Here is a 26,199-nt window from a genome sequence, read left to right on the forward strand (position 1 = left end):
GTGGGGAATGTAAATATGGACTTATATCTCCAGAACGTCGTCTTGCCCCGTCATCATTCCCGAGCACGCAGAACACGCAGCCGTGCTCGGAATAAGCAATCGGGCCGTGGCGTTTATTGTTGAAAGTCCATTACAGCTATGGGAGCCGGGCCGCTTTAAATCGGGCTCAGATCATCTCTAGACCACTTCACTCCGTGACCACACAGGCATTCAAAATCCTTTATTCAGACATCCCGTCAGGCGGGAGTGAAAAGAGCACAGGAACATGACTTCAAACACTTCCAACCAAGAAATCTTTCTTTACAGCAGTACCTTGGCACAGAGACATGACACCAACTCTTACAGCAAAGTGTTTTCTTCTTTTCCGAGTTATTGCATTGATGTGCCTTGAAAACGCAAGTCGGCTTTCCTCGGCAGACCGCATCGGAATAAAGTTTCCCACGGTCTGAAACAGTTCATACGGAAACCGCTCACGGTTTTAATCTCCTGGAAGAACAAAACACACGGCATTCAGTTCACTTCAAGTTCTGGGGGGAAAAGGGGGTCTAGGAACTCTATTCCAGACTAGTAGTTAAAACAACATGACGGACGTTCCGTGTTACTCACTAAAATGCCTATTGTCCCAGCAGCTTCTCCAGCATCATAAAAATAAAGCAGATCGATCATTAAAAACAAAAATAATCACAACTTGTTTAACAGTCTGCGGAAGCGAACCGTGTGGTCTCGCGGCTGCCGCGTCGTCTGTCCTCTGGAGAGCGTGGCAGTGGGGTAAGAGGATCCATGCTGTGGTAAAACGTTCCGGGCTTAGTGTGTTAGTGTCCTGGTTCTTGGGGAGATCCATTCTGCCGTTTTATCAGAGGCAGCGGTGACTTCACTTCGATGGTTTTCTAGGAAAGAGTGAGGGAGAACGGGAGAGGCCTCAGTAACAGCCATCCTTCCAGGAATCGTCTGCGATCGGACCACAGGTCTTCGTCATTCCCAAGGACCGACTGTGAACAGATGTTTATAAGAGCAAGTCCATTACACATCATTTACTGAAAATACTTGAGCAAATTTATTTCATCTGATTTCATGTAGTGACGCAACAACATCATCAGAACGGCCCCCGTCGACCAGACGGGACTGGCTCTACTGTTCCTTAGCCGTGCTCTTCATAAAAGCAGTGCAACTAATTAACTAAATTAGAAGGTTTATAATCAGTGTAATGAAGTTCAAATCCTAAAAATAAATGTTGGTGCAGGAAGATTCACTCGAAAGAGGCCCCGAATGTTCTGTAATGCTTCTCGCTGGGACGGACCAATCCGAACGAAACTCTTTATGCGGAGCTTCGAACGAGCCGGGATGCCCCTGCGTCGGAGCGATGAGGTCGGCTACGTAGTTCGGGAACACGGAGCACTGCACGAAAAGGCGTGGCAGAAGACGGAGGTCACGAGTGAACCTCCCTGCATGTGATCTTGTGTCCACTAAGGTGCTTGAGCATCTTGTGTATTTATATTTACTTACTTATTTAACCGCAGGTAAAGTTTACGGTGTCAAAGTGTTTCTGACCAGATCTCTGAAAATATTCTGTGTGAAGATTAAAGAGTAAATGTACCTGCATGTGTAGTTAGTGGGTGGTTAGTGTGGTGGGTAACACCTCCGCCTTCTACGCTGAACCCCCACCTGGATAAACACCCTACACTACACCAGTAAGAGTCCTTGGGCGAGACTCAACACCACCCTCACCTGCGTAAAACCAGCAAACTAAGTCACTCTGGTTAAGAGCGTCAGCATCCCCACCTGAGCCCTGCAGAGAGACGCTGCACTGCCCATTAAACTCGGGTTTGTTTGGGGAAGTCGGGAGGAGCCTCCAGTTTCCGTTTACTGTCTAACTGATCCACGTGTTCAGGAGTTTAGCGCATACACACGGACCAACAGGCAGTCCAGAGGAAACTCGTTAGACTTTTACAGAACGTATAATTAGCTGCAGGGATGCAGGGATGCCAGTCCTGGGATCGGTGGGATGCCACGCGAAGCTATGACCTGTACTGTACTTGCAGCTGTACAGAAGCGCTTTTCTGACGTGGATTAAAACGCCGCAGCGCTCCTCGATCAAAGGCAGCTAAAGCACCACAGATGAAAAGATGCACTTCATTTTAAACCAGAGATTAACTGTCACACTTTACTTCACGTAGGTTACTCAGTACGGTACTGGACGAGTATCGGCGAGTACGAAAAACGTCCTCTATATTATATTATATTAATATATGTCGCCTCACAGTGAGGAGGGTCTGGGTTCGATTCCCCAGCCGGGTGACCGGGGTCCTCTCTGTGTGGAGTCTGCATGTTCTCCCCGTGTCTGCGTGGGTTTCCTCCGGGTTCTCCGGTTTCCTCCCACAGTCCAAAGACATGCAGTCAGGCTGTTTGGACAAGCTGAATTGCCCCTGGGTGTGAGTGTGTGTGTGTGTGTGTGTGTGTGTGTGTGTGACTGTGTATGTCTGTCTGTCTGCCCTGCGATGGACTGGCGACCTGTCCAGGGTGTATCCTGCCTTTCGCCCAATGACCGCTGGGATGGGCTCCAGCATCCCCCCGCAACCCTGACGGAGAAGCGGCTTAGACAATGGATGGATGGGTTTATTTCTTTTATTTATATATATATATATATATATATATATATATATATATATATATATATATATATATATATATATATATATATATATATACACACACACACACACACACACACACACACACACACACACACACACACACACACACACATATATACACATACACACACAGCTCTCTTAAAAACCGTGTTATTCACAAATACAGTACAAAATTGTCAATCTTTTGAATTCCCCAACTTAAGCACAGGTTTCGTTTACAATTTCGTTAATAATTCTAGGCAAACTCCTTAATGAAACCAGTGAGCAACTCTTTATGATGAAAATATAAAATAATAGTTTTGGTTATGCCAAGTTTGCTATGGGGGCATTTTGCCCCTTATAAAGGGGGGTTAACGGCGACGACCCACCGTAACACATTAAAACTACACAGAACACGTCTAAAAAGTGTAAATCAATTGTTGTTTTAACTTTGAAATAACAGAAGCAGGAAGTAAAAGGTTTGTATTTATTGTAATTTATTTTTTAATGTAATAAAGGAAAGCTATGACTCGCGGTGGGAACGGGACACACCAGTTCCCGATTTCAGCTTTTCCATGCAGACAAACTGTAAAATCCCTAATCATCACTGGTTTCACGCGCAACATTGTGAGGCTCTTTGTTTACAAATATGAACAGCTCATGAATATTTAACTTAGGGGTGAGAGATATGGCAGAAATATGACATCACGATACCCGACATTTTCACAACACACAACATGTAACATACAAATTATGTTTGATACGCTGGAACAAAAAAAACTGAACGAAACAAAAAATCTCTATTCATAGTCTTTAATAGTATTTTTAAATGTTTTACTCGCTCTAAACGCAGTTTAACAGAACTAATTACGCTCTCCTTGTAAATTAATGATGAAACACAGTTAATCAGTATTTAAATGCTGATATTTATCCAGTTTGGTGTGGAAGAACTTGACTGGCCTGAGTTGAAGCTGTTGTAGCTGCAAAGGGTGGGCCGACATCATATTAAACCCTATGGATTAAGAACGGGACGTCACTCAAGTTCATATGCGTGTGAAGCCAGACGACCGAATACTTTTGGACGTATAGTGAACATGCAGACGCGTGTCCATCAGGAGTGAACTGATCGTTTGTGTTCGCACAGGATGCATTTTTCAAGCACGTGTAAATCACGTTGTGCACAAAGTTTATTCCCAGGAAAGAAAAACATTAATGTGTATGTGGGCGCTGAGAGTTACCTCCTTGGGGCCTGGGCAAGCCTGCCTCTGGAGGAAGGTGCTGCAGGTGCCATGCCTCTGCCCGGAGTTTGCTTGGGCCCAATGGCAGCAGTCCTACACGCTGCGTAAGCTCCTCCGTTCGCAGGCCCCGGAGACTGCACTCGCCGCGCTCCTGCCGCAGGACTTCCCTGAGTTCCGGGGGGCCCTTTTGCATTTTGTCGAATTGCAGCCATGGAGCCCACCGGGCTGAGAGCTTTCATGGGAGCCCGCAGGGAGAGGGGTGACTGGCCACTGCCTCTCATTCGGCTAGAGGATGCACCTGTGGGAGCGGGCAGTTACTCACAGCTTTAGTGGGAGGTTACTGAGTGAACAGAAGCCCCGGTCAGTGTGATCTGAACAGTACTTGTAGTTCAGACTTGCAAAGCTGCCATAAGCACATAAAATAGCTAAAGCAACTTCATTTTTATCATTTATTTTAATTGTTGATTTAAACAGAATAATCATTATAAATCCTCATTAAGGAATAAATCAGTTTGGCTGTATAAACATCCTGACCGAGGCCTTCATCCCTACAAAAACATTACATAACCTTTTAATGACACACTGCTGTGAAATGGTTATAATAAACAAATCGCACAAAAACAAACAAAATACATTAAAATTCATTTTCAGAATGATCCACTAGATGGCGCCAGATCACCGGTCAATATGATCTTGGTCTCACACTTTCTCCCTCTCATTTCTCTCCCTGCAGCGTTCCATACAAAGTCAACACAAAGCGGAATTTCAGATTTAGCCTGGCGTTGAGTGGCATTTCAAATAAGCTGCAGATAAACGTAGTGCATGATATTCAGGCTAGAAACTAAAAGGGCAGGTGGCAATAAGGCAGGTGGCTACTAGTGGAATCCAGTGGCATCTTCTGGGAATCGGAGAACGGCTCTATAGTGGAAGAAGAAAAATAAAACAAACCGAAAAACAAACAAAAAAAAAAAAAAAGTTCTCCTCTCAAAAACTATTATATTATATTATATTATATTATATTATATTATACTATATTAGTGCACCGGCATAAAGAAATCCTCGGTGAAGGCCTGTACTCACCAGAGTTAAAGGCATGGCTATTGGAGTTTCCAAGGGAGTGGGTGAGGGTAGAGAATGGTCCACCTAACCTGAGGGATTAGGGGTGAGACCAGGTGAGGGTGAGGCAGCGGGGTGGGGGTACCGACCTGTGGGGGACTGGGGCAGGCGGGACATGCGGTTGCCTGAACTTTGCAGGTTAGCCTCCATGCTGCGGCTGTTTCTGACTGCCTCCAAGGAACGAAGGCTTGTGCGCGGGGCCAAGTTAGGCATGCTGTGCCTTAACTCCTCTGAAATCCACACACAAACACAGTCTGCTTTACACACACACACACACACACACACACACACACACACTGAAAATATCACCACTCATTTATGGTCTAAAAGGAGAACGGCTACATGCACAGCCCTTTCCTTTCCATGGGAGAGCAGAGCTGAAAGGCAGTAAGTTTAAGTGCTGCAATGACAGAACAGATCAAATTTCACATGAAAACACATGCAGTGCCAGAGTGACACTGAATGTAGCACAACAACTAACAAGTGTATCCCTGCGCTGGACTGGGCTGCGCTGGACTGGGCTGGACTGGGCTGGACTGGGCTCGATCCGGCTCTTTTCAGCAAGTACTTTACCACTGCGCTGTACAGTAATAGTGAAGTGGTCCACCTGGAGGCCCTGAAGTCTGCTGTGAGAACACTCAATGGTAAAAAGACCTTTTTATACAATTTTGTTCTTTTTTCTGTTATTTTAGGCCTGCACAGAAAATACGAATGTGCAGTTTGATGCAAGTAGAGTAGTATTAGTACTAGAGTAGTATTAGTACTAGACTAGTATTAGTACTAGACTAGCATTTCATTATTTTTATTTTGCGCAATAGAGACTAATGAGGCCGTCATAATCATGACATCAGCTGACAACCGATTGCTGTGCACGTTAGAGCTCAGAGGTGCTCAGAGGTCCTCATGACGTGCCTCAATAAACACATTCACTGTTTTTTTTTTTTTAAATTTGCTATCATTACATTTACGGCATGTGGCAGAAGCTCTTATCCAGAGCACCTTACGATTTGCACAGGTGAGCGAAGGTAGAGTTAGGAGTCTTGCCCAAGGACTCTTACTGGTGTAGCGTGAGGTGCTCACCCAGGCAGGGACTGAACCCCAGTCTATGGCGTGGACCGACTGCGACAGACGCAGTGAGGGGTGCTTTTGTGTACTTTTTGCTAGTTGCTTAAAGGGCAGTTGTGGGCTGGAGGTTAGGGGACCAGCCTTAAGATCAGAAGGTCACCGGGTTGGTTTCCTGAGCCGACTGAGCCCCTGAGGTGCCCTTGAGCAACACCTGACACCTGTGTGTGTGTGTGTGTGTGTGTGTGTGAGAGAGTCACTGCATGGGTTAAATGCAGAGGTGAAATTTCCCCGTCGTGGGACTAATAAGGGTCATTTCATTTAAAAGGAAAGGTAAGTTACAATTTTTGCTTACACAGGAAAAAGAAGTGCAGCACAATCAGAGGCGCTGCATTTTACTCATTATCTTGTCTCATATAGTCATTGTGACCTCACAGCTTTATCAAACGTCACTTTATACCCACCCCGTGAAGCCCTGCTGCAGGCATGTAATCTAGGGGACTACTGTGCTTCACAAGTGTCTTCTGGGCATCGTAACAGATTCAGTAGGAATGTAGCCACGAACGCAATGCAAGGCATCTTGTACTGAATGTTCATTCCACAAATAAAACGTTAAATCTTTGTCACCGCAGGACCTTTATTCTGAAATAGGTCAATATAACAATATAATAGTATTATTACCCACAGAAGCCTCTCCGATTTGTGCCAAATGATATTCCACACACAAACAAACCTGTAAAACCCGTAAACAGGGCAGTTCCGGGGCACAAAAACTGGATCTGCAGGAAGGCCTAAGAACACATTAACACTTAGAAATTTTATAAGCTCCAATAACAAACGTCTTACTAGTGGCAGTCTTTATCGTAAAGGTGTACAAGCAAACGATAACAATGGCCTTTTCCCAACAATGAACAATGCATCACCGACGGGAGGAGCAGGAAAACGAGGTGCTGACATTGCGTCTGAACTCAAAAGATGTAAATCGCCAGATTTAGGGGTGTGGCTAGCTCACAGCCCACAAAAGGCAGAAGACGGATTTTTTCGTTATTATTAATTCACTTTTCAAGTCAATAATCAAGTCTTAGCTCTATCATCTCTGAAAGTCGTCAACATGTTCTCACGGCAGAATCACCAAATGTCACCGACGTGACGGTAAACGTGCACAATATCAGCGAATTCGGGCTCCTGCAGTACTGGAGAAGGTTTCTAAGAAGGCTGCACTTTCTTAGCCACTGGTTCAGAGATGCTCACGTCAGCGTCTCTACCATCCACACCACAAACCCCAATGAAGAACGAAGCAGCGCCGGTCGGTGTAGAAGGTGCCACAGCCAGCAGATCAGCGGGAACCAACGTGCGCAGACATACGTGGTTAAATACGGACTGTACTTTCACAAACTCCAAGACCAAAGTCTCCACAGAGCCTGGGAGTTTCACTCTCTAGTCTGTGTCACAGCCACGTATGGAACTCCAAGCCTGAGCCGGTTTTCTCTAGAAGGGTCATTTGATGTGGTTCCAGTGTTATGATGCCAGTTCAGCGTAGCAGTGTCCGCTGGCATGATGCGCTATTTGTATTCTGACTCTAAACTTCACAATTCAGTGGATCCAGGGATTTTTGGGAGTGCAAGAGAAGTGGTGTGCCTATACCTATCGGTGGAAACATACAATTTTACATAGGGTGTATATATCGCTGCTGTCGAAAGAAAACCTTGTATCTCCAAAACGGTGACGTCACAGGGGAAGGAAAAAACCTACTTTATTTTTAATGCAAGTCAGTGGAACCAGACGTCTCTCCAAGTCATTTTGGGTCGTTTCCTTTTGTCCATTCATCATGAAATTTACATACAATGTAAAGAGTAACAGGCATTTTCACATTATGGCAAAAACTGAAAAACAGAGATATGAGGTTTTCTTCCGATAACAGCGATATATCACACACACACACACACACACACACACACACACACACAAAATGAATTCCAATCTGGCTGTTCAGACTCGTGTTGCTGCAGATCGGATACGGATCGGATTTCAGTACCACATAGGAAAGTGTCTCAAATCAGAATTGAAAAGATTTAGTGCGTTTATCTGTTCTCACTCACACACACACACACACACCCACCCACCCACCCACACACACACACACACACACACCCACACCCACACACCAACACACGGAGAAAAAGATCGGATTTGGGCCACTTTTACCTGCTGTGTGAACAAAGCCTAAGCATAAATAATGTAATTCAGCAGCCAATCAAATGCTGTTCAGAGGAATCAGTAAAAATCTACTCTGTGGTCATTCTGAACATAAATTTAAGTGTCCTACCCTCACTCTTGGCAAACTTGAAGAGTTCTGGCCCGGAGCCTTGGAGGGAGCGCCTGGGCGTGCGGGTGCGAGGTGCCGCCAGGCGGCTGTACTCAGCCAGGGTGCTGGGCGACAGGCAGCGGGGCGAGGCGCGAGGTGAAGGGGAGTAGCGGTGGAGACGCTGGGGCAGAGAGGAGCAGTCGTCCTCACCATCCTCCAGACTGTAAGAGTCAAACTCCTGATCGCTGTGCGTGCCCCGTCGCAGAGACTGCAGGGAGGCCGTGGAGCTCCGCCGCGAGGCTGACGCAGAGCTAGAGGCGTAGTCCTGCCTCAAACCTGCAGACAAGGACATTAACGTCACACACTCGCTCTATTAGGAGCCATAATAAATATTCAAAACATCCCCCCCCAAAACTCTAAAATACCTTCGATCAGCCGAGTTCAATTCTTTAGTTCTGTACTTCAACTGGAACGCTGAAGCAGTTAATATAATAATAACTGACCCATTTGCATAATGGAAGGTATGCAAATTGAATTCATAAACCAACCCACAATAGCTCCCTACAACTTCTTAGCTATGACGTCTCTTGTAGAGATCCTTAGGAGATTACCGGCACTGTAAGCTTGTACTTTTCCCTTTGTCCGACTATTTTGAGCAGGTGGGAAACTGTAAATTTGAATGAATAATCCCTTATAATTTCACTTGGCCTTTGCTCTTGCTCTAACAGAAACTAGCCTATATCATCATCATCATCATCATCATCATCATCATCATCATCATCATCATCATCATCATCATCATCATCATCTTCAACCACTTAGTCCAGATAGGGTCACAGTAGCAGTTGGGAGAGCAGAGAATGACCCTATGCTCAGAGTGACCCAGATGACCCTATGCTCAGAACTTCCTCCAGTTCATTCTGGGGGAACCCAAGCTGCTCCCAGGCCACTTTGGGGATACTATAATCCCTCCAGTGGTTCCTAGGATGACCCCAGGGGACCCCGGGGATCCAGATCAGATACCCAAACCACCTCACCTTGCTCCTCTCAGTGTGGAGGTGTAGCAGCTCTACTCCGAGCTCCTCCCGGATGACCGATCTCTTCACCCTAACAAGTAGAGTGTAGCCGGCCATCCTGCCTGTTCTTTCATCATTACCCACAGCTCATGACCACAGGTGAGGGTGGGGATAAAGACCAACCAGTAAACTGAGAGCGTCGTCTTTGGCTCAGTTCCCTCTTCACCACTACAGTCTGGTACAGTGACCGCACTACTGCTGTTGCCTGTCCCAGCCTGCGGCCGATCTCGCTTCCCGCTTCCCATCACTGGTCAACAAGACCCCCAGATGCATAAACTCCTCCACCTGGGGCAAGTCCTTTCCCCTTACCTAGAGTGGGCATGCCATCCTTTTCCATGAGCCTGTAAGGAGCCTATATAATGACTACACTCATGATTAACTTTAGAAAAAAAAAGACTTGCACTACGTAACAAATTAACAAGCCCAGTTTGCTCATCGAGGACTGCTTCTAAAATTAAATGACCTTTGCAGACCCGTGGCGCTCGATTTGCATGTGTCCTAATGGAAATGGTGATAAGAGACCGACACGCTGCATGTCTGTGGGTTTATGGGACTGAAGAAGGTTCACACTCACTCTCCTCTTGTAGCCTGGCCATTATCTGTACGTCGGTCAGGTCCTGCAGCTTGTAGCCCATAGAGATGGAGTCATCTGATGTGCTCAGCTCACTGTCGATGGAGGATTGTGAGCTCAGTGCAGAGTGCATGCCCACGTAACCTACAATCACAAAACATACAAGAACATCAGGCCTGTAATTACTCTCCAATACATCTCTAAAAGCGCACGCACACTGACCGCCACAACACACTGGGAAAACACAGGGGAAACAGCCAAACAGGGAGGGACCCGTCAGTCAGAGATTAAGGGGAAAAGTAGAAACGTAGAAGTCGTACCACCAGTTGTTTTTTTGTCTTCTGTAACACTAAACATTAAAAGATTAAGACCATTTTACCAAAATGTGACAGTATTTAAATAAGAGTCTAGAGTTTCCTGGGCACAATCAGCCATTATAAGTTAAGTGACCCTCTAGTAACCCATCTGTGCAGTGAAACACCACATACACACTAGTGAACACACACACACACACACACACACACACACACACACACACACACACACACACACACACACACACACACACACACACACACACACACACACACGGGGGCAGTAAGCAGCCCTATCCACAGCGCCCAGGGAGCAGCTGGGGGTTGGGTGTCTTGCTCAGGGGCAAAACCGGCGACCTTCTGGTCACAAGGCTGCTTCCCCAACCTCCACGACTGCCCCACAATAGTGGCAAGAAAAAGTTTGTGAACCCTTAGAAATTTCCTCGATTTCTCTTTTAACAGGCCATAAAATGCGATTTGTCCTTCGTCTCAGTCACAAGTATAGACAAACACGATGTGCTAAAGCTAATAACACACATGTATAATCGTTTAATGTCACTCATAGTACTGGTGGAAAAGATCAGACAAGATAAGACAAATTCCCTATCGGAAAGTTTCAGTCCGTTCTGCATGTGCGTCGCGTCACAGTGAGAGTTTATACCGTTCAACACGGCGGAGCAGAAACTGGTCTGCAGAGGAGACGAAGTTCATGCTCTGATCTTTAAAAGACGGCGGTGGGACGGACGTCCAGCTTATGCGTCTCAGAGCACGACGTCTTCCTCTCGGCCTTCTTTAATAAGGACGTGTGAAGGACGTTTTCCTGAGTCTGACGTCATTTTAAAGCAGTTAAAAACACAATCACTGCTCACTGCTGCTCATCTCACTCTGACGTGATGCTGAGGTCAGGGAAAAGTCCACACTAAGTGGTTCTCTGCGCATGCTCATCATTTTGGATCGGATTACTTGTAGTGAGCCTGTAAACAGAGATTTTCTAACAGATTGTTGAGTAGAGTGAGAATAAACACCACAGTCTTAACCTGTAATCGGAACGTATTCAATCGGACTGGGAAAAATCTTTCCATGTAAACAGCCAGCGTTTAGGGCCCTTATTGTGCTGCATCATCCACCTCCTGCTTTTTCTTCCATTGAGCATTCTGCTTTGGTTTTTGTAAGTCAAATTAGTTCTAACCTACACTTCCAATCTCATATTCCTGTTTGGACTACAGGTTTGCCAACTCCCAATTCCAGGACTCGCACACATTTTCCAGCATACACTATGAACATTTGAATAATGTATTCAATATAGACGAGAACAATACATATTTTTGTGTTATCAGTTTAAACAGATGGCGTTTGTTCTTTACTGTAACATAAATGAAGACCAGGCCATATTTTAAGATGACTTTACACACAAACTCTGGTCGTTCCAAAGGGCTAACATACTTTCTCTTGCCACTGTATTATTATTTTGCCATTAAAATGCATCTAAAAGCATCTTATCTTTATTTTCCCATTAAAAGGTTGAACGGATAGGAATGATGAGGCGTGTCGTCCACTGTTACATGTAACTTGGACGTTAATATACACTATATTGCCAGAAGTATTTGGTCGTCTGGCTTCACACCCATATAAACTTGAGTAACAACTCATTCTTAATCCATAGGGTTTAATATGATGTCAGCCCACCCTTTGCAGCTATAACAGCTTCAACATAACAGCCAGTCAAGTTCTTCCACACCAAACTGGCTCATCCACATCTTTATGGACCTGCTTTGTGCACTGGTGGGCGGTCATGTTGGAACAGGAAGGGGCCGTCCCCAAACTGTTCCCACAAAGTTGGGAGCGTGAAATTGTCCAGAATCTCTTGGTGCTGAAGCTTTAAGAGCTCCTTTCACTGGAACTAAGGGGCCGAGCCCAACTCCTGAAACACACCCCCACACCATGATCCCCCCTCCACCAAACTTTACACTCGGCACAATGCAGTCAGACAAGTACCGTCTCCTGGCAACCGCCAAACCCAGACACATCCATCGGATTTCCAGATGGAGAAGCGTGATTGGTCACTCCAGAGAACTCGTGTCCACTGCTCTAGAGTCCAGTGGCGGCGCTTTACTCCACTGCATTCCACGCTTTGCATTGCGCTTGGTGATGTAAGGCTTGGATGCAGCTGCTCGGCCATGGAAACCCATTCCATGAAGCTCTCTACGCTGTTCTTGAGCTGATCTGAAGGCCACATGAAGTTTGGAGGTCTGTAGTGATGGACTCTGCAGAAAGTCGGTGACCTCTGCGCACTATGCCCCTCAGCATCCGCTGACCGCTCGGTCATTTTACGTGGCCGACCACTTCGTGGCTGAGCTGCTGTCGTTCCCAATCGCTTCCACTTTGTTGTAATACCACTGAGAGCTGACTGTGGAATATTTAGTAGTGAGGAAATTTCACGACTGGACTTGCTGCACAGGTGGTGTCCGATCACGGCACCACGCTGGAATTCACTGAGCTCCTGAGAGCGACCCATTCTTTCACTAATGTCTGTAGAAGCAGTCTGCAGGCCGAGGGGCTCGGCTTTATACACCTGTGGCCATGGAAGTGACTGGAGCACCTGGATTCAATGATTTGAATGGGCGAGTGAAAACTTCTAGAAATATAGTGTTTGTTGCTGCGGCGACTTTCATGTCATGCTTGACTGTTTACATCATCGACTTGACTTAGTAGTAATACTAAGTGTTGGTGTTTCACTGCACAGATGGGTGAAATTTTTTTTGCAGAAAGTCGGTGACCTCTGCGCACTATGCCCCTCAGCATCCGCTGACCGCTCGGTCATTTTACGTGGCCGACCACTTCGTGGCTGAGCTGCTGTCGTTCCCAATCGCTTCCACTTTGTTATAATCCCACTGACAGTGGACTGTGGAATATTTAGTAGTGAGGAAATTTCCCGACTGGACTTGCTGCACAGGTGGCGTCCGATCACGGTACCACGCTGGAATTCACTGAGCTCCTGAGAGCGACCCATTCTTTCACTAATGTCTGTAGAAGCAGTCTGCAGGCCTAGGGGCTCGGCTTTATACACCTGTGGCTGTGGAAGTGACTGGAACACCTGAATTCAATGCTTTGGAGGGGAGAGTGAGGACTTTTGGGAATATAGTGTAGATACTTCTCTTTATATGAGCTACTTCAGAGCAACGTATGTAGATGTCCTATTTACATTAAAAAAAGAAAACATTCCTCCAGGCTTCCTTTAATTAATGCATGACATTTTACTTGCAGAGCACGAAAAGATGCACAGAAATAATGATATGAACTCATCATAAATGATTCATCACCAACAGTGTAGCTCACAGCTTTAAGACACTGTACCCAGCAGTAAAAGTGCAAGACTTGGTTAAATATTTACCCGTTAGGCCACGTAATAATCCCATTACAGTTACATTAATATCCACTACTGATTAGATAAACAGTACCTATTGTACAAAAACAGAAAAAGATATTTAAATAAAGGTGTAGCTGAATAGCAGACCACACCGTGTTCGGTTTGGATTTAGTCCTTCATTTTTTGTGACCAAAAAGACAAAGAAATTTCTTGAATAACTAAAATATATGTTTGAGACTAAATATACAGCTTGTATGAGTATAATGGTAAAAGAGGGGTTTAGGTTACAGGCAGTGGTGATAATAGGTGCCATTCCACTGACGCAACAGGAAATCTTCATGTTTCAAATGTCTTTCTTCACACACCTGTCTGGATGTGATGTTTACTCTGTAAATACAAGCGTTGCCAACAACAGATGCATGCAAATGCAGTTAATCATGGACTTGGCTGACTTTGTTGAAAGCTGAAATATTTACCACCAATCCCATGCAGGACACCTGAGCTTAAGAGCCACTTAGTACACACACACACACACACACACACACACACACACACACACACACACACACACACACACACACACACAAATTAGGGCTGGGCGATATGAGCTCAAATCAATATCAATATCAAGATTAATTCAATATTTTACCTCAAATACGATTAATGAATGATTTGCTTCACATATCTTAATGTAAATCATCTCAACAGCCAGATCGGAATTCACGCAGCTTTTAAGTCAATCAAACTCGAAATCAGTCATAATTTCACGCTGCTGAGACTCAAACATCTGGGGTGACATTTCCATACAAAAATGATCCGGAATGTCTGAACGCGGCCGCTGGAGAACGAGATTAAACGCGTGGAAGTGAAGTTTAAAGAATCCGAGGACGTGAACCAAAGAAGTGACCGCGGCCTTTTTACAGCTCAAACGTATTCTGGGTGATGGGCCCAGCTGTCGGTCAGTGAAGCTGGAGATGAAGCTGATCCTCCAGGAGGGACCGGCGTTTGTTGGCGGTCGTGATCGTTTACCTCTGGATGAGCCGCGTGACGCAGCGCGACGCTCGGGTCTTTGGCTGATGCGGCTCGGTTTAGGAGCTGATCTGTTCAGACTGTCGCACACAGATCACGTTTAAAAGATGATCTGAACAGACAAACAAGTTTTAAGGGGACAGGACTTGAACGCAGAGTCGCGAAAAGAAAACAAATCTAAATAAGTGACATGGGCAGGATTACGTCGGTTAGAGGTCCTGACCGTCGGTTTCCATTACATTTGGATTAATCGCCCAGCCCGAAGACAAACCACACATTAAAAAGATAAGACACACTGTAAGGCTGCGTCCAAAACCCATGAGCTTATTGCAGAGCACACAAACGTGTGTCCCCGTGGTGTCGTGTTTGCAGAGGGAGGCTGTGTGTACAGTAAGAGGTGGAATAAAAGCAGGTGAAGCGTCGTGTTAACATCATGCCATACCTGAGCTGCCACAGGTTAGTAGGGATTTGTTAGTTGATTTGTGGTACCCAGGAGAGAGCAGGGGGGCGCCTGAGGAACCAGCCTCAGCTGTTGAGCCTGACGCGCTTTGAGAGGGGCTGCAGTACACGTTCCTCCACCTCGAGGCTACGGGAGAGAAAAGGGAAGAATTAGCATAAAAAAAAAAAAAAAAGTAAAAATGAATCAGGATTTGCATTTTTACCGTTATACGCACAAGTGCTCCAGGCACAACTTCCCATCCCATTAAACTGAGAGTGTGTGACAGATCTTATAATTCAAAGCACAACTGATGTTTTGTAACCGCTCTCCTAAAAAAAAAAAAAACATACTTCCTTTACAATATTCATCTCTCACGACTCACGGGCTCATTTATCACGTGTTCAGTGTTCTGGGAGTCTTCTGTACAGACGCAGTGATTTAGGTCATGAATGCCAGTTGTACCAATTCCTTTCTGCTCACGTGATCATGTGAGCTCATGTGATGCGATATATAGCAGGGATGCACCGGAATTTAGACCATCGGGGGAGAAAAACCAAAAAGGTGGGAGGCAAAAAGTGAAATAAAAATAAATAAAGAAATAAAAACAAACAGCCATCTCTCACAACTCACAGGCTCATTTAATATGTTTTAAAAATTCATATAAATTATAAAGTGCCATTCTGTTGGCATTCCAGTGCAAAAACTCTAATTTCTATAGGCTTCCAATGTTTTCCAGCCTATAGTTTCCAGTTTATAGTCGTCAAAAGGAATGAAACTTGTGTCTTTTGTTCAGATGCTGTGATTTAGGTCATGAATGCCAGTCATACCAATTCCTTTCCACTCACGTGATCATCGAGTTCATGTGATGAGTTATATAACACGGATGCGCCAGAATTAATTAATTAAAATTAAATAGGCCAACGAAGAAATGTGATATTCTTTGTAAATTTACAAGTAATTTTTCTGGTAAAAAACAGATTTATTTATTTTTAATTTTTTTTATTACACACTTAACTCCCCGTCAGTGTGGGGGCATTTCAACGTGTGAACGCTGGCCGTGTGAAACTGTTACACAGGGACGTTAGATGAGTGACTTATAATCAACATCCGAGAGTTTCTCCACTACAGGTTTGATACCACTAGGGCTGACTAACAAGGATTCCCGTAATTGATTAATTGGCTCATTATGGCATCAATAAATTGGTCTAACAACTAAATATTTCATGGTATACATAATATTACTATCAACAAGATAAAAATACAAGGACCTTCTAAACACAACAATTAAGATCAGCAATGCCCTCAAAAAGGCTGTTTACCTCATGAAAGGTGCACAAACAGGAAAAATGGAAAAAGGAACAATAAATGAACAAATATTTCATCCAGCTCCGTCCATCTTCGACCACCTCCGACTGAAATCTGTTCACAGTGCATCCTGGGGGTGTGTACACCTGGCTTTTCACACAGCCAAGCACGACTTGATCACCACAAACGTTAATGCACGGTGTAAAGTGCTACGCAGGCAGTGCAAGAATGCAGGACAGGCCATTTGATGGCATAACAGACCATGTTTAATCTATGGAATGTGATACCTGTAACAGTACCTGCTGGTGCCACTCTTCTGTTGTTCCTTATAGACGATAAACATGTGCTTCTGTACCGTCCTCCAGCTGCCAAGCGGAGGACGGTACAGAAGCAACAGTCGGTTCTGAGACAGGTTCTTCCCCCGGGCCATCAGGCTGCTGAGCAGCCAGTAATGCTGGTGTATCAGTTTATAGGCCTATACACTGGAATAGTGCAATACTAATGTATATTTTATATATTATACTGCGTATATTTAGAGTCAGTGTTCATATCTTATCATAGTTTGTTAGCCCCCTTAAACCCTGTTCTTCAGTGGTCAGGACCCCCATGGACCCTCACAGAGCAGGTACTGTTTGGGTGGTGGATCATTCTCAGCACTGCAGTAACACTGACGTGGTGGTGGTGTGTTAGTGTGTGTTGTGCTGGTCTGAGTGGATCAGACACAGCAGTGCTGCTAGAGTTTTTAAACACCTCAGTGTCGCTGCTGGACTGAGAATCGTCCACCAACCAAAACTATCCAGCCAGCAGCGTCCTGTGGGCAGCCTCCTGTGGGCAGCCTCCTGTGGGCAGCCTCCTGTGGGCAGCCTCCTGTGGGCAGCCTCCTGTGGGCAGCCTCCTGTGGGCAGCCTCCTGTGACCACTGATGAAGGACTAGAGGATGACCAACACAAACTGTGCAGCAGCAGATGAGCTGTCGTCTCTGACTTTACATCTACAAGGTGGACTGACAAGGTAGGAGTGTGTAATAGAGTGGACAGTGAGTGGACACAGTGTTTAAAAACTCCAGCAGCACTGCTGTGTCTGATCCACTCAGACCAGCACAACATACACTAACACATCGCCACCACATCAGTGTTACCGCAGTGCTGAGAATGATCCACCACCCAAACAGTACCTGCTCTGTGAGGGTCCATGGGGGTCCTGACCACTGAAGAACAGGGTAACAGAGTATCAGAGAAACAGATGGACTACAGTCTGTAACTGTAGAACTACAGAGTGCAGCTATACGGTCAGTGGAGCTGATAAAGTGGACAGTGAGCGTAGAAACGAGGAGGTGGTCCGAGTGTTATGCACGGGGGCTATGCATCTAAGATGTGACAATAAACGTGATTTGATTTGATTGATACGCCAGCATTATAGCTCAAATTGATCAAATACCAGTTACGCTCTTCTTGGTATTCGACAATAACGACAGGACTGTAAACAAAGCCGCCTACTCTGAGCCCGAGATTGCGCGTAGGTGTTGTCTTGTTACCAACATGACGCACTTTGGTCCAGGCGGCTGATGAGCGTCCTGCAGGCCACCTCAGTCTCAGGACTTGGGTGATCCAGCACCTTCCTGCACCATTTCAGTGGAGACTCTGGGCCCTGCTCTGCCAGCACCTGCTTCTTTGGTGACACATACAACCTACAGGGAACAACAGGACAGGAACCAGTTGAGTCAGTTTGTTCAGAGAGAACTGGGCTGTAGAAAGCAGATCTTCTCAGATATGCATGACTGACAGTGTGACAGAGCGGGAAAACACACCTTAATGATGTGTACCCAGATCAAACAAACGTCTGCTTTCACTCGTGAAGAACGAATGCTTGCGTTTAGCAACAGCCAGCAGAGCCAGCGCGGCCCAGCCCACGATATCGGGCTTTTCAGACAGAGTGACAGTGCTGCCACACCAACAATGCAGTGTTGTCTTTCAGAGGTTACACTGAGCTGGATCTGCGGTTACAGAGCGAGATGATGAGCTGAGAAGTCAGGGCGCTTCACACACTAAAGCAGGAGACATACACACGTGAAGGCGTTACACCTCGAGCAGGAGGATTTCGGGTTCATGTACGGCTTCCTGGTCAGGTCTGCGGCGGTGAGGAGACCAATAAGACGGGCCAGACCAAAAGTTGAGCGCACAAGCAGGCAGTTTATTTACATGACGTGAAACATGAAACAAAAGCTGTGCAAAAGAAAATAAAGTATTTACACTGTTTACCGAGCGTCAGGCTTAGTCCTGGCATGAGAAGCAGCCGCGAGGCTGGGTCCCATCTCACCTTACAACTTCCCCCACACCATTCTGTAGACACTACTGGCAGCTAGCGTTTTCCGGAGGCAGTCATGGGGAGAAGTAGCCTCCTTTCTCCGAGGAGCCCTCAGGTTTTATGTCCTAAGCCACACCCTTGGAGATCCCATTCCCCACCATGAGGTCAGAACAGTGTGATTTACCTTTAAAACAAACAATAGTGCCATATACAGTCAACCTAGGCTAAACAATCCGTTACATTGCTTTGGCCATTAATTTATAAAGTCTTATTATTTTCTTTTTTCCTCCACAGGGTATTAAATGAGGAATAGACCCCCCCCCCCCAACTGTTCCCCCCCATCCGTGGATCCTCCAGATAAGGATAATGTAAGTAGGTCTCCTTGCTGTCCCCCTTTCGCCGTTTCCCCTTCACAGGCAGACACAGGTAAGTACCTTCATATACCCGTATATACAGATGCGCACACACACACACACACACACACACACACACACACACACACACACACACGTATCCGATCTAGAACCACATATGAAAGCGGCTCAGGTTGGATGTGAAAAGATCAGATTTGTGTCCACACATTCCTGAAAACACCAGATTTGAGCCAGATTAGGGCAAAGAAATCAGATTCGTGCCACTTCAGCCTGGAAATGTGAACATTTGCTGTTTTCTGTTGGGCAAAACATCAGCGGTGAATATATTTCTTCTACATTGACCATCACCGTGACAATATATCGTTACTGCTTGGAGAGTATAAAACATTGTGCTATAGATTTCCGTCTGCTTTACCCAGTTCTCTGAAGATCTGTGCATTTCCTCAGCCATCACTACGCATTAGGCTCCACATCCAAACCTCACAGGCTGAGCCCAACTGACTCAGATCTATACCCCTCCGCAGAGGATGGTGACGTCGGAAGAGCGCTTCCTCCGAGCTGTGGGATTAGTGTCGCTCCGATGCAAATACCCAGTGAATCAATAAGTGGCTTGTGAGTATTTGCATCCTTCTACTGAGAGCCGAGTTCATTAAATGCTTCAAAAGCCACTGTGTGGGTGAAGGTTGGTGCCAACACAAAGGCCTGCTCTAATGGCTCATCCTCCCTTTTGGAGAGATACAAAGGCACTAGACTCCCACTGGGAAGAACAATAATATGGACTGTAGCATTGAGGTCACAGATCTGGTTTGCAAGGTAGGTCAGTGGTGCTGACACTCTTAGCCTTTAGCCAGGATTCAGGAGGAGAACTAGAGGGATTTGAAACCGAGCCCATTTCATCCGTTTCTACCATGTCAAAACGACGGTTTTCCAGCGTTTCTTTTTTTTGGTCGTCGTTTGTTTCTCTTCTCCGTCCTTATGTGATAAAACAGGATCACATGTGGTGCAAGGCCAGCCAGAGCAGTTTACCACCCAGCCCAAAGCAGATTACACGGTGCCCTTAAACAGATTACAAAACGCTGTGGTCATGTTAGCCTCATCCGTCGCATATGGCCAGACGACTAATGCGAAACTGAGAACAGGCTATCGCTGCTTTGGCAGCGCAGCTTCGGATAAGCTGCTAATTGGCCGTCAGAAACACAATGTGCTACCTATGTACAAATTAGGCCTGGACGCAGGGAAAGACCCCCAAATCCCAAGACAGCCTAACCCTCGGCACTCGTGCAGCTTGGGACATATTAGGCAACTATGAACCAAACGAAAAAGCTGGATTATTTGGATTAGCAGCATTCCGCTCCTGACCACGTTAAGTAATCGTGCATTCATTAAATAAAATTGGGAGTATGACTGCAGCGGGTCAAAACACTGCCCTTCTGACCACACCACTGTACACGGTGAGCTCAATGCTCAGTTATGATATTACATAGAAATCAAGTTCTACAGAAGATCCTACAGGGCCTGAAACAGTCGTCCCACAACGGGGAAATTTGAGCACACACACTAGGGTGGCGGTGGGCAGCCCTATCCATGGCACCCAGGGGGCAGTTGGGGGTTAGGCGTCTTGGTCAGGAGCACTTCAGTCACATACTGTCGGCTCAGGGGATCAAGCCGGCGACCTTCCGGTCACACGGTTGGTTCCCTGACCTCCAGCCCACAGCCTGGCTAGCACTGCTGTTAGTGCCCTTTCGGGTTCTGGTGATTTTTCAGATGGTGTAGATTTACGTTTTAGCCAGCGGTCCATGTTTGACATGGATTAGCGACTTTGGTGTGGACGAACCTCAGAGCCTCAACCCCACTTAACACCTTTGGGATGAACTGAAATGTTGATGGTGAGCCAGTTCCTCTCATACCAGCGCCTGACCTCACAGATGCTCTTCTGACTGAAATTCCCCACAGACTCGCTCCAAAGCCTTGTGTTACAGCCACGAAGCGGGAAGGACAAGAGAAAGAGAGACTGGGATCTTTGCATTCCTACTGAAAATGACTGATGGGCCACCGACGGGCCCACTGACGGGCCCACCGACGGGCCACTGGCAATACAACAACACACAAAATAAAATTTAAAAACACTTCAGGTGGCTAGTTAATGAAGCCTGGCGGCTCACAGTGAGGACACATCGGCCATGAAGGGCTCTTACTACACACTCACTCTCTCGCACACTCACTCTCTCGCTCACTCACTCTCTCGCTCACTCACTCTCTCGCTCACTCACTCTCTCGCGCACACACACTCTCGCACACTCACTCTCTCGCACACTCACTCTCTCGCACACTCACTCTCTCGCACACTCACTCTCTCGCACACTCACTCTCTCGCTCACTCACTCTCTCGCACACTCACTCTCTCTCACTCACTCTCTCGCTCACTCACTCTCTCGCACACTCACTCTCTCGCACACTCACTCTCTCGCTCACTCACTCTCTCGTGCACACACACTCTCGCGCACACACACTCACACTCTCACTCTCACACACTCACAGCTGGTCGGTCACGCAGAGCAGCTCCTTTAGAGGAGGGCGTGGGGCAGAGCCGAGGCAACTCCCTCTCCCAGCGCGAGATCAGTGAGGCGTGCAGTCACACCACCTCTACGCTCTCATTACGCTGCGAGCAACACAGATCACAGCAAATTACCGTCTTATTTTTCTTTTCTAAAGAACAAAACTGGGCAGAAACACATTCTTCATGAAAAAGTTAAAAGTTTTTACTACAGTAAAAAGGAAATTAATAAAACTGCGGGCGGATAAACGCAGAGACGTCACCGCCGCTGAGGCCGCGTACGGAGCAGCCAGGCGCAGTTATTCTTTAGATTAAATCAAAGGTTATTTTCAGAAATTAATGATTACTTTAAAATTTACCTTCGAATTAATTTAGTTCTGTTGAATATTTTATTTATCTATTTATTTCCTTTATTTTTCCACATTACATAATATTTTTGTATTTTTATTTTATTGTTTATATTATTATAGTTTGATTTCTTCTTCTTATTATTTTTATTATAATATATCCATTTTTATTGTGTGTTTCTTTAACACTAATAATTGTTATATATACTAAAAAATTGTAGATGTTTTATTATTTTATCGTTACATTCTAATCTTTATTTTTTACAATCTTAACGGGTTACGCGTTTTTCCCTCTTCCCGTGGCCCTCGGCTACATTGCAAATGAGGGCCTCCCCTCAACGTAAACCTGAGCTTAAATAAAGAGAAGAATGTAATGAAGAGCTCACTCTGTCAAACGGCGTTGATCCCTCCACAGACCTCCTTTACGTCTGCGTTTAGCCCCTCAACCTAGTGGGCATTTCAGTCCGCGGCTGGTCAAACATGCACCGGCCGTAAGAACAGAGTAGGTGAATCCAGTAAACTGGCAAACAGTAAACAATGAGACACACAGACCTTTTTACCCTCCTAGTCAAATAAACTTCTTTCTATTTCAGTGTTTCTCAAAAAATTGGCCTCTAATACGCTGCAGAAACGATCTGAACACTTAAGGGATCGTCCAGGATCAGCGTCCTGCTCTAAAGACCAAATATAAACCATCAGTTACCAAACCAACAGCATTAAACATCGCAGCTGCGCAACGTCCTGCCTGTAGATCATTACTGCAATATTTCGTATGCAAATCCGCCCTCTCATCAATCTACGTTGTGCTGTGAGCTTCGTTTTTGAGGATATTTTAACCCCTTACAAACCCACGGACCCGAAGCGGCCCAAGGCTTTATTACCTGCTTCCAAAGCTCCACTAGTCTGCACTGAAATCCTTACAGATAACGAATAACAAGCCTTCGCACAGCCGGCGCGGCTGCAGGTTCTCGCTCCAGACGAGCTGAAGAGCACCCGACTCTCATTCTTTAATCAGCTGATCTCAGTCTTCAAGCTGCTGATCAGGTGATCTTCTGCTTTGCTGGAGTGAAGACCTGCAGCCACACCAGCCCTTTGTGGATAAGACTGGACATTCCTGCCATAGTAAGCCTGGAATTTTAAGGGGTTAAAGAGTCGAAGTTTTCATGTCATCCTGCAAAAGTGCATAAATTCAGTAATGCAGATAAATAACAGTCGGATACAAGAAACATACCAGCTGTCTTCATCCTCAGTCTCAACACAGTCCTCCAAGTCGAGCACATCCACCTCGTCCAGAGCAGACTGGTCCACGCCTGCGTCGCTCCCGCCGAGCGTCTCTGAGTCATAGCTGTCGGGAGAGGGACTAGCCTGAGGTTGTCCCTGCGTTTGCTCCAGCCCGGCACCACACGGAAGACTCAAGAACCGGCCCGGCTCGTCCTCTTCGTCCTCCGGCCTCGCGGCTTCGGGGAGCGGAGACACATCTTCGCTGCTGCTGCTGTCCGGAGGCGGCGACCGCTCAAAGCCTCTGCCCGTGAGGCCGCCTCCACCCTCGGGCCGGACAGCAGAGCTCGTGATCTCTTCGCACAGCGTCCTCTCGTTTATGTTGCTGTTGGTGCCCCTGAGATGATGTTTGTTCCCTCTGTTCCGCAAGCTTTGGTTCTGAACCTCCAGCCGCCGCACGAGCTCCTGCAGCTTGCGCACCTCCTCCAGCTCCACCTCAGCCATGTCCTGCTCCACCTCGAACCCCGGCTCTGCGCTCGCCATGAGCCCGCTGGTGCTGCCATTGTCTGCCTGCTGGACCACGTTCCCGCTGTCCGGAACCACCATTCTCCCACACTGTGGACGATAAAGAGTACACAGAACAGAGGACGCTCAACAAGCTGTTGACGGTACTGATGTCCTGCTGTCTGAACTGAGCTGAACCTCATCGCCGTCTCTCCTCCGCGATTAACACTGTTACGTTCCTGTTTCGTTTACCTCACTCCGCTCATATCTGGCTCACATACCATGGAAATATGCAAATAGACATACTTTTATTTCTCATACTTTAACTTATGTCTAGTTTTATATATTTTTTTTATTCCATACTACATCCATACGTCGCTGTCCAATGAAAAAAAATCTCATTTTTAAAAAATTATTTTTACCTTTCCGCTTCGTATGAGCTCCGCAGACGCTGCAGACTCCTTTACACTGTCTGAAAACTTCACGATGAGCGGAGCACTAGAAACGCTCCAAAACCGCTTGGAGTAAAAACTCCACTTCCACGAAGCCGCGCTGAAAGGAGGAATATTTCCGCTCTCTCCTGTAAAGTCAGCGCTCTGGAGACACCTGGTTTTCCCTGGAGAGCGACGATACATACGTCCATGCGCAATACTGCAACTTCCCTCCAGGATCAATAAAGATCTTTCCTTCTCCCTATTAAAATCAGCCCGGACGCCAACTGCAGGGTCAAAAAGCCCCTCTCACAGGATCCGAGGAGCACCGTTCCTCTTCCAGCTCTACAGATCATCAGTATGATGAACGGACACAGCAGACCGGACGGTTCACGTGCCGGTCAGTAAACTCATTTGAGGCGCTTTCCGGAGGCTTTTTTTGACCAAAGCAGTTCACCTGAACTTAATGAAAGACAGGTAGAGGTGTCCATCACCTGGAGACAGACACCAGAAGCGGTCACCTCGGGTCATCAGCGCCACACGCATGGATGAGGCCCAACTTTCGGACTGAAACGCAGTTCAACTTAGACGTTCCTGTTCGTCTGAGCGCTGGACCCAGATCTTAAAGCCTCTGCCAGTGGAGTTCTGCCCTACAGGCCAACTTCACTTGGACTAATTCCCCGAGCGCTCAGCACCAGCAGTGGAACATTCCTCTCCAAGACTCCCGATATTCCTTTCTGGTGCTGCTGACCACAAAACCCTGCGGGAAGGCAGACAGTTAACCTACTCCTGCGGGTCAGGGAACCCAACAGGGCTGAACTGTGTGTAAAACAGGGCTCGGGGTGAATTCCAGGGGGAAAACCAGCCGAGCTCGTTTCTTTATCTGGAGATAAAGCGGTCGGATCGCTGGGCATCGACTCCGGTATATATAATGAACTTAAAACGGGAATTCGCTGCTTAACCAAGGCTTTTATTTAAATCTAACCTTTACTGGCTCACATTAACACCACTAAAGTTACTCCTCGAGGCAGCTGCGTGTCGCTGCAGAACAAAACCTCGCAACTTTACAGGAGAAGGGAAAAACCGGCTGTGCTTCTAATGGAAGTCAACGGAACCAGACGTCTTTCCAAGGAATTTTGGGCCGATTCTTTTGGTCCATTCGTCGTGAAATTTTCACACGACGTAAAGAGTGACAGGCTTTTACGAATTCTGTCAAAAACTAGAAAAGGGTCAAATTGGAGATGCGAGGCTGTTCAGACAGGGTTTGGACCGGCGAGCTGGGCTCGGGTCCAGCCGGTGAGGCAAGATGACGTTATTTGACAGCTATATGTGCGTTTTACTCGCTCTGATTAACGGAGTAATAAACAGTAATAACGCGTGAAGCTGGGCTTCCCTGCCCGTTAGCGAGCAGCAGGCTAGCGAGCCTATGGCTGCAGCTGCGACCCGCGGGGTCCAATGACTTTTACAATTAGCTCGTTAGCCGCTGCATGAAAACGGCTTACCTGCCCGGGTTCTTCCAGTTCTAAGGCCGGTTAAGGAGGTCCAGCTCCGACATTCACAGCGCAGCGCGGTACCGGATCATCGGCCGCCCGTTGCTATGCAAGAGACTGGCTAGCAACCCCGGCTGCTCGGCTAGTTAGCTCCTCTCCTCACGCTAACTAGCCAGTTTGTTGTCGAGCGCAGAGTTTGATTGACACCAGTTGAGCCAATCAGAGTCCAGCTCCCGCCCACTGCGGTCGCCCGCGCGCCCTACTTGGAGACGTAGCCCCGCCTGCTGGACGCTTCAAGTAGCGTGCTCTGTGTTGGTCCTCCAAAGCTGCAATAGCACGGATTGAACAACAGGGGGCAGCAATGCTTCATGTTCCTATGCAGCGCGCTGGACGATCATTAGAGCCTCCTCGTTTCTTTATCAGCTCCACTTACTGTATAGCTGCACTCTGTAGTTCTACAGTTACAGACTGTAGTCCATCTGTTTCTCTGATACTCTGTTACCCTGTTCTTCAGTGGTCAGGACCC

At 46.6% G+C, this 26,199-nt stretch overlaps 1 protein-coding gene across 2 annotated transcripts; it reads right to left on the reverse strand.

Annotated features, from left to right (window-relative positions):
- Nucleotides 1–205: 205 nt before the first annotated feature.
- On the reverse strand, nt 206–25,855 carry zgc:66447 (SLAIN motif-containing protein-like). 2 transcript variants are annotated; one of them, XM_017685730.2, is made up of 9 exons: nt 25,686–25,855; nt 23,262–23,863; nt 17,999–18,138; nt 15,151–15,294; nt 10,002–10,142; nt 8,373–8,687; nt 5,074–5,214; nt 3,869–4,166; nt 206–989 (listed from the first exon to the last, which is right to left on the reverse strand). In XM_017685730.2, the coding sequence occupies exons 2-9, from the start codon at nt 23,852–23,854 to the stop codon at nt 920–922; spliced, it is 1,842 nt and encodes a 613-aa protein (XP_017541219.2). In that variant the 5' UTR covers nt 23,855–23,863; nt 25,686–25,855; the 3' UTR covers nt 206–919. The 2 variants fall into 2 exon arrangements, with proteins under 2 accessions (XP_017541219.2, XP_037396441.1); XM_037540544.1 differs by having other exon boundaries at nt 5,074–5,238.
- Between the last annotated feature and the right edge of the window lie 344 nt (nt 25,856–26,199).

This window comes from Pygocentrus nattereri, chromosome 8 (assembly GCF_015220715.1).
Source record: "Pygocentrus nattereri isolate fPygNat1 chromosome 8, fPygNat1.pri, whole genome shotgun sequence".
In the NCBI taxonomy this organism is placed as follows: Eukaryota; Metazoa; Chordata; class Actinopteri; order Characiformes; family Serrasalmidae; genus Pygocentrus; species Pygocentrus nattereri.